The 8,408-nt window shown below is 33.5% G+C and overlaps 1 protein-coding gene across 1 annotated transcript; it reads left to right on the top strand.

Moving 5' to 3' along the window:
* Window positions 1,977-8,400, top strand: LOC109348325 (nuclear poly(A) polymerase 1-like). The gene is made up of 12 exons (XM_019588711.1): window positions 1,977-2,679; window positions 2,775-2,852; window positions 3,107-3,214; window positions 4,092-4,154; window positions 4,246-4,407; window positions 4,592-4,705; window positions 4,785-4,847; window positions 4,953-5,282; window positions 5,918-6,082; window positions 6,241-7,194; window positions 7,881-7,945; window positions 8,107-8,400. The coding sequence occupies exons 1-12, from the start codon at window positions 2,557-2,559 to the stop codon at window positions 8,150-8,152; spliced, it is 2,271 nt and encodes a 756-aa protein (XP_019444256.1). The 5' UTR covers window positions 1,977-2,556; the 3' UTR covers window positions 8,153-8,400.

The following is an 8,408-nucleotide window of genomic DNA, read 5'->3' as shown; positions in this document are numbered from 1 at the left end:
ATATCTTATTAAATATAGGTCTCTAGAATGTGGACAGACATCAATCTATGCATCTTTAATTTGATTATGCAAATTATTTTTCACAATTTTTATAGTTGAAAAACTCTTTCTATACTTGTATTGCTACCTCAAAAAAAGATAAACTAATGGATACATAATGTGTATTTCACTTTTAACCAACATATCTGAAAGATTATTGATTCCTTTCGGAGAAGCAAATTCAACATTATTATACATATCAATGATGTAAGTCTCAAGTTGATTATCAAACATCGTCAAATCAGTTGAACAAAACTTTGTAAACTCAACCAGTTTTGTCATATCAAAACTATAGAAGAAATTGATTAGACTCAAACAAGACATATAAAAAATAATTATAATCATGAAGTTACTTAAATTCCATAATAATATAAAATAATTCAACACAATTATTTATTTTTCACAAAATATTTCATGTCTTATAAAAAAAATAGGACTTGTAGAGTTATAAGTAATATTCATATTTTTATTCAAAAAATTGAGGGAGAGAGAGACACTAGATGAGGAACAAAAGAATAGAAATGAATAAACTTGTGAATTTTCAAGAAGGGAAATATCTTAAATTGAATGGAGAAGAAAGGAATGTGTAGAATGGAGAAGAAAGGAATGTGTAGAATGGAGAAGAAATGAGTGTTTAGTAGAGAACTGTAACAATATATGAGTTTAATTGAGTGGAGAAGAAAGAATGTAAAGCACCTTGAAAAGAAGGATAAATTTTGAGTTAACACTATTGATAGTGTTTATTAGGTGAATGTTGAGTTGATTTTTTTTACAACGGAGTCTAACTTAAGTTCTTATTATATTACTATGATTATAATAATAATAAGGAAACAAAATATAGAGTGTGGAAATGTACACAGGAATGAGATATAATCATTTGGAGGCTAAAAATGAATAAGAAACTTAAATGTGACAACAAATGATGTGGAATAATTTTTTTTATTATATAGTTAATAGATAGATTCATATATGATATGGATGAGAGTAATATTTATGTACTATTAGTATAAAGATTTATGCATAGTTAATACAGAAAAAAATCATTCATTTCTATTATTATTATTTTTTTGAAAAATTGATAGTCAAATAAAATGGTAAACCATGAATGACACATTTAAAACTTGTAAGTTGCTTTCCATTTAAAACTCTTACACTATGTTTGGTTTAGAGAAGAAAATTCAAGGAAAGAAAAGTTGAGGAAAAAAAACTTAGAGGAAAAAATGGGTAGAAAATGTGATGATTTTTTAGGTGTTTGGTATGACAAAAAATGGAAAGAAGGTGAAGAGAAAATAATATAATTATTATTAATAATGATTTTTCTTTGTACTATCATAGAGATAATATCTCAAAGTATATCCCAAATCATGTCTTAAACTAATGAAAACATGCCATTTGACTTAAAAAATTAAATATTTTTTATTTTTCTTTTTTTATTTCATCGTCATTGGTTTGAAATATGATTTAAGACATACTTTGAGATAATTGATTCTGATATAATTTTTTCTACATGTTTTCCTCTCAATAATGGAGAGAAAACATAATACACGGGTCCTACCAATTTTTTCCTTTCCTTCCTTTCTTCAATGCAATCAAACAATGAAAAAAACTATTTTCCTTTCTATTTCATTCCTCCCACCTTCTAGTTTTAGATAGTAAAAAGATTTTCCTACCTAATATAAGTAGCTCATATATTATTAGCCATTAATTTCTAACAAAAGTAAGATATTCCATATCACTTTTATTTGACAATCTTTACTTCATATCTTTCTTTCAATCTTATATTTGTCATTGTTTTGTATTACTTATTACTCTTTTTACAATAGTAGTTAATAAATGAATGGTGCATGATTGGATGACAATATAAAAAAAATTTATTATTGTCATTGTGTATGTAGTAAATCCTATTATGAATAGAGTATTTGAGAAGGTACAAAAGCTATTATAAAAAAAATTCCAAATCATATTCTCTCTTCAGTTTAAGCACTCTTCAAATTCTTACTTTCATTTGATTCTAACTTTCTGGTTCTTTTTCCTCACCAAGGTTCTCTTCATCTTTCTATTCATATAATCTTTTCACACTTTCTGGTTTCAATCGTTGCACAACTGCTTCATCCACAATTATTCACCAAGGCGCAGGCTTCAATCACAATTGTTGTACGATTACGTTACGCTGGTTTAGGTTTTTAGGGTTTCGGATTTTGTTTTCAATTTTGGGAATTTTGTACTCTATTTCATAATAAGCTTGTTCTGGGTGACTTTGTAATTTTCACCCCATTTTATTTTCTTGTAGTTCATTGCTTTGAATTGTTCCCTTCAATATTGTACCATCAAACAATTATCATCACATTGGAGCAGTTTTTCTTTAGTTTTAGTCTTTGTTATTCTTGTTTTGTTTGATTTTATTGGGATAAGATTGTGAAATATCTTCAAAAGTATATCAAAACTATCATTGAGAAAAATATATCAAACTATAATAAATAATTCCAAGAAAGATTAAGAAAAATAATCAATTTATTCATGGGGAGCTCTGGATTGATCAAAAGCAATAATGGGCAGCAACAAAGATTAGGCATAACTGAACCCATTTCATTGGGTGGACCAACTGATTATGATGTGATCAAGACCCGTGAACTCGAGAAGGTTATGTGTTTTTATGCCAATGGTGAATCATTGTTAGTTTCTTAGTTATTTTTTCCTAAGTGTTATTTTTCTGAGTTTGGATTTTCGGTGTTCAGTACTTGCAAGATGCTGGCTTGTATGAGAATCAAGAGGAAGCAGTGAGTAGGGAGGAAATTCTTGGAAGGCTAGATCAGGTTGAGTTTATTTTTTTTGCATATGTCAGTTTACTCTGTTTGATTCTCAAGAAAACTGTGGGGAAGAAAAGAGTAGAGTAGGATTCATGCATTTGAATTTTATCTTGTTGTGTTTCATTTCATAAGCCAACCCCACTTAGCGGGACTCTGGCTTGATTGTTATTGTTGTGTTTCATTTCATACTATGATGGAAACGTAGTGAATCTCCTTATGAAATTCATTTATTTTTTTATATTTGTTGTAATATGAATTAGATTGTGAAGATTTGGGTCAAAACCATTAGCCGAGCCAAAGGACTCAATGAACAACTGGTGCAAGAAGCAAATGCCAAGATTTTCACTTTTGGATCATATCGGCTAGGGGTATGTGGTTGTTCTTATCTTCCAAATCTTGCTTGTTTGCAACTGCGCACGCACATTTGTACTTTAATTTTTGCCATGGGTGGAAAGTAGTGAGGTTATGTATAACAAAACACTTTCTACGAAATCTACGAATTGGCTAGATAACATGTTTGCCTAAACTTGCCAGTTCAAGATGTCACAATTAACTTCTATAAATCATTAGAAACTGAAGACACCATTGCATTCTTACACATTTTTAGTAGGGTTTGTAACAATGACATTTCTGGTAAAAAATGCTAAGCTTGGTGTGATAAATGTTGGTCTGAGCTTAGCCTGCCACTTGTCATGGGCTTTACTTTTTGCCTCAGCCTAACTGCTATATGAAAACATGAAAGCTTGACTTCATCCACAAGCCTATTGGCTTACATTACACGAGGGCATTCATGTAGGACAATAAACTTCAATTTTTCAATATTTAAAAAGGCATAACCTTTAACATATTGTTTTATTCTATGTAATATTATATTATACTAATATATAATTTGTAAACTATGTAAGTACTGTTATAAACTCTTTATTATGTATGAAAAAATAGGTTAACCTTTTAGGCCAAATATGATTTTTCAGTAGTCCAAGCATTTGCTTACATAATTAAATAAGGCCTTTTTAAAAGCCGATTTTTTCCTTGTTTGCTTAACAGGTCCGGCCTGTGTGGCTGAAAATAGGATACACCCCTGATGTGTCACATGATCTATCTCATGCACTCTAGCCTTGGACTTTCTTCCCGATAAAGGATCGGAGAGGAAGGGAATTAGAATTGCATTGTCATATGTCATGCTGCTCATGTAGATGAATAATGTGCTTATCATTTTACCATTTATTGCTCTAAATTTTGTAGGTGCATGGCCCTGGAGCAGATATAGACACACTGTGTGTGGGACCTAGACATGCTTCCAGAGACGTATGACACTACTTACCATTTTATGGTGCAAATATAGATTTTTTAGTTCATATGTTCCATCAGCTAAAATTGTTATTTGAATTGGCCTTAGGAAGACTTCTTCGGTGAGCTGCATAGGATGCTATCCGAGATGCCAGAAGTAACAGAGTTGCACCCTGTGCCTGATGCTCATGTTCCAGTGATGAAGTTCAAGTTCAATGGTGTTTCTATAGATCTCCTTTATGCAAAGTTAGCATTGTGGGGTGTTCCCGAAGTAAGTGACTTATGAAAGGTTAATAGGTTGAAGTTGTTCCTTTTGGCACTTTTGAAAACAAACCTTATTTGATGTGTGATGTACACCTCTCTTCCCCCATTTGTCATGTCTCATGTCTGCATGAAGGATAAATTTTACTTTACCTTTTATTTACCACTTAGTAATACTGGTTTCTGCTGGACAGGACTTGGATATATCACAGGAGTCAATATTACAAAATGTAGATGAACAAACTGTTCGTAGTCTTAATGGTTGTAGAGTGACCGATCAAATCCTGCGTTTAGTTCCAAATATTCAGGTGGGTTGATATAAATTTTATTGTGTTGATATTTTCTTGACAGTCCACTCATGATTGTATTTTTGTTTCTAAAGTGCAGAATTTTCGCACGACATTGAGATGCATGAGGCTTTGGGCAAAGTGCCGTGGCGTTTATTCAAATGTATGGCAAAGATCTTACTCCAGATGACTTGTTTGGTGTTCTTTTTCACTATTATTTGTTGGGTTGTTCTGATTTACTTAATGCATATTGGCATGCCATTGGCAGGTTGCAGGTTTTCTTGGTGGTATAAATTGGGCATTGCTTGTTGCTCGAATATGCCAGCTATTTCCTAATGCACTGCCTAATATGTTAGTGTCTAGATTCTTTAGGGTATATACTCAGTGGCGCTGGCCAAACCCTGTACTGCTTTGTGCTATTGAAGAAGGATCTCTTGGACTTCAAATTTGGGATCCAAGAAGAAATCCCAAGGATAGATTCCACCTAATGCCAATAATTACTCCGGCATATCCATGCATGAATTCTAGCTACAATGTGTCATCGAGTACATTGCGTATTATGACAGAGGAATTTCAGAGGGGAAATGAAATATGTGAGGTATGATTAATGTTACCAGAAATTTGTTTTTTGAAAATCCCAGGAAACAGTGTTGGTCAATCTGTCTTGTTAAGTCTGAAAATTGAAAAAAAACTACTTGTTCTTTGTTTCGTTTTTCCTTTGTTTTGTCTCATTAACTGCATTGTGCCTGGATTATTTGACCCGGGTCTTCATGTTAGAGGTCCCCATGTTCAAGTATGGAAGTGGGACAGTTATTGAATCATGGCCCATGATAATTTGATCAAGATGCTTCGATGATCTACTCATGTTCTTCATTTGATTTGATGAACTTAAAAGACACTCACCCTAGAACTAGAATGCAAATTGTGTGTTGGTGGTAGCAAATTTGCATAATCTAGGTATTATCATGTGATTGAATGCTGTTATCAGGGAAGCAACAGCTATTTCTGGGGTCATTCATTTTCTTAAGTTTAATACAATGATACTGTTGGAAGACCCATATTGCTTGCCTTTTTCTTGGGGTGTGGTTTATATGCATGCTGGAAAACTTCACTTAATGGCAATTGATTTTAGAATAGAATCTAACATATACTCAGCTACTATTTCTGTTAAAAATGATAGTACTTATTACTATTCTTGTGATAATTGAGTTGTAATGTTTCTGGTATTTGTAGGCTATGGAGGTTAGCAAGGCTGATTGGGACACTCTTTTTGAACCGTATCCCTTTTTTGAATATTATAAGAATTATCTGCAGATAGACATTTCAGCAGAGAATGCTGATGATCTTAGAAAATGGAAGGGATGGGTTGAGTCTCGCCTCCGCCAGTTGACATTGAAGGTACAACACTATAAATTTTGATGTTGTCACACTTCTTTTACTTCTTAGTTCTTACCTCTACTTTTACTTAATTTCTTTTGTGAAAGAGGAGGCATGCAATTATGTTTATTTTACTTTCTTTGTATACATCCTGATTTGCTTGTCCTTTAAACATCTAGATTGAGAGGCACACTTATGGCATGCTTCAGTGCCATCCACATCCTGGTGACTTTTCTGACAAATCAAAACCTTTCCACTGCTCTTACTTCATGGGACTGCAACGTAAGCAAGGAGTTCCTGTGAATGAAGGTGAACAATTTGATATAAGACTAACTGTTGAAGAATTTAAGCAGTCTGTTAACATGTATACACTATGGAAACCCGGAATGTTGATCCACGTGTCCCATGTTAAACGTCGAAATATACCTAACTTTGTATTTGCTGGTGGAATTCGACCTTCCCGCCCAACTAAAGTAACTTGGGACAGTAAACGAAGCTCAGAATTAAAGATTTCGGGCAATGCTCAAGCACAAAATTCTGAAGAAGTTAAAGCAGTTGTATTTGAAGTAGATGGTGAAAGGAAGAGAAAACGAGCAGAGGATAGTATGGATAACTTGAGAAATTGCAAGTCCTTTGCATCTTTCCCTCCCTCCATGGGGGAAGTTCATGAAGTTAGAAATCCTATTAGCACTGCTAGTTCTTGCTCTATGAAATGTGATGACTCAGAAGTCAACAGTATAAGTGAACAAAATAGTGAGAAACCTGGTTTGAAATCTTTAGGAGGGAGTCCTTCTAAGGACACTGAGACCAATGGATCAGTGGGAAGCAAGCTACAAGTCAACCCTATACTTGCTACTGCAGATACATTTAGTTGTAAAGAAGCCGAAAAGGTAGCCACTGAGAAGATTATGTTGGGTCCGAATGAGGCGCATCAAGCCTTTCTAGGAGAATCTGAGGAGCTTGAAGATGATCTTGAGTATAGAAATAAAAAGGGTTTTGGTGGGAATATGAAAAAGAGCAACTTGGAGTCTTCAAACTCCATGGCTAGTGCGTCTGAAGAAACAGTTATTTCTAATAAGGAAACCACTTGTTCAACTCGTTTAACCTTGAATGGCGGTTTGGACGAGCTTGAGGTTAGCCTCTTTAATTGTCTGGTCTCTTGAGTTTGGAACATTTCTATACTTTTAGCCACTTAGGTTATTCTATCAATCATGCTGCAACATTCATATATCTTATATCCCATATTTTCCTGCTTGCTTGCAATTGTCTGAAATGTCTGCAATAATCGGGTCAAATCTGCATGAGTTATAATTGTAAAAAATTGCTCAGTTTGTTTTCAATTTCATCTGCATGTATTTTATCTGTGTGTGATGGCTTGTTCCCATTTTATCTGTATGCTTTGTTTATTATTATCGGTAGACTTTGGTTGACATGATTGTATCTGAGTGATGTGTGCCACAAAGATGGTAAGAATTAGCAAGATGCTAGTACAATATTAAAATATATGATGAAATCATATGATGTTTATATATATTATATTGTATGTCACATGAAGTTTGCAGAGGCTTAATTATGCATTTTTCGATAAGAATTCAGAATTTTGACTTCTTTGTGTGCTTATTCTTAACTGACATAATGAACTGGATTATGTCTCCTTGCTTTTGTTTTATGGATAATTACTGCATCTGAATATCCACTTCCTGTTACTCAGTGGCATTGTGTGTAAATTACATGGTTATCATACCACATAATGGCAGTAAGATGAAGCATCTCTGACTTTTTTTCACTGTCTCCTTTTTTCTTTATACTTTTTTCAAAGCCTGCTGAACTTGCACCACCATGGTTAACTGCTGCACCGGTGCCACAGCGGAAGCCCCTTATCAGGTAAAACTATAATCAATTATTGAATCATGTATATTTCTCATCATGGTTTGATTGATTTCTATATACTTGTACTTAATCTTATAGCTACTTTGGAATTTATGTTATTGTTAAGCTGTGTAACATTTTATTGGTTGGCCATTCATTTTGTTTCTTATTTTCAGGTTGAACTTCACCTCCTTAGGAAAAGCTGCTGACAAAAGCTCTTAGACACTTCAAAGCTATTGATGCAAATAAGCTGGGTTGGAAATGGTCTTTTGTAGTTGGGTCTGTCTTTGTCTTTCTTGTTATGTAGCCGACTCCACCTACTGGAATATAGGTTTAGTTGGTGTTAATTAACACCTAGCAGAAAAGCCATTAATTTCCACCTATATGTTGTATGAGAAGCTGTTAAATGTATATCACTGGGAAATAACAGATTTTGATAACTTAATATAAGCCTATTTTACACTGTCTAACATGGTTG

The sequence above is a fragment of the Lupinus angustifolius genome, chromosome LG05, assembly GCF_001865875.1.
Source record: "Lupinus angustifolius cultivar Tanjil chromosome LG05, LupAngTanjil_v1.0, whole genome shotgun sequence".
Taxonomy (NCBI): Eukaryota; Viridiplantae; Streptophyta; class Magnoliopsida; order Fabales; family Fabaceae; genus Lupinus; species Lupinus angustifolius.
The sequence above is the reverse complement of the archived record's forward strand: the minus strand, read 5'-3'. Positions and strand labels throughout refer to the sequence as shown.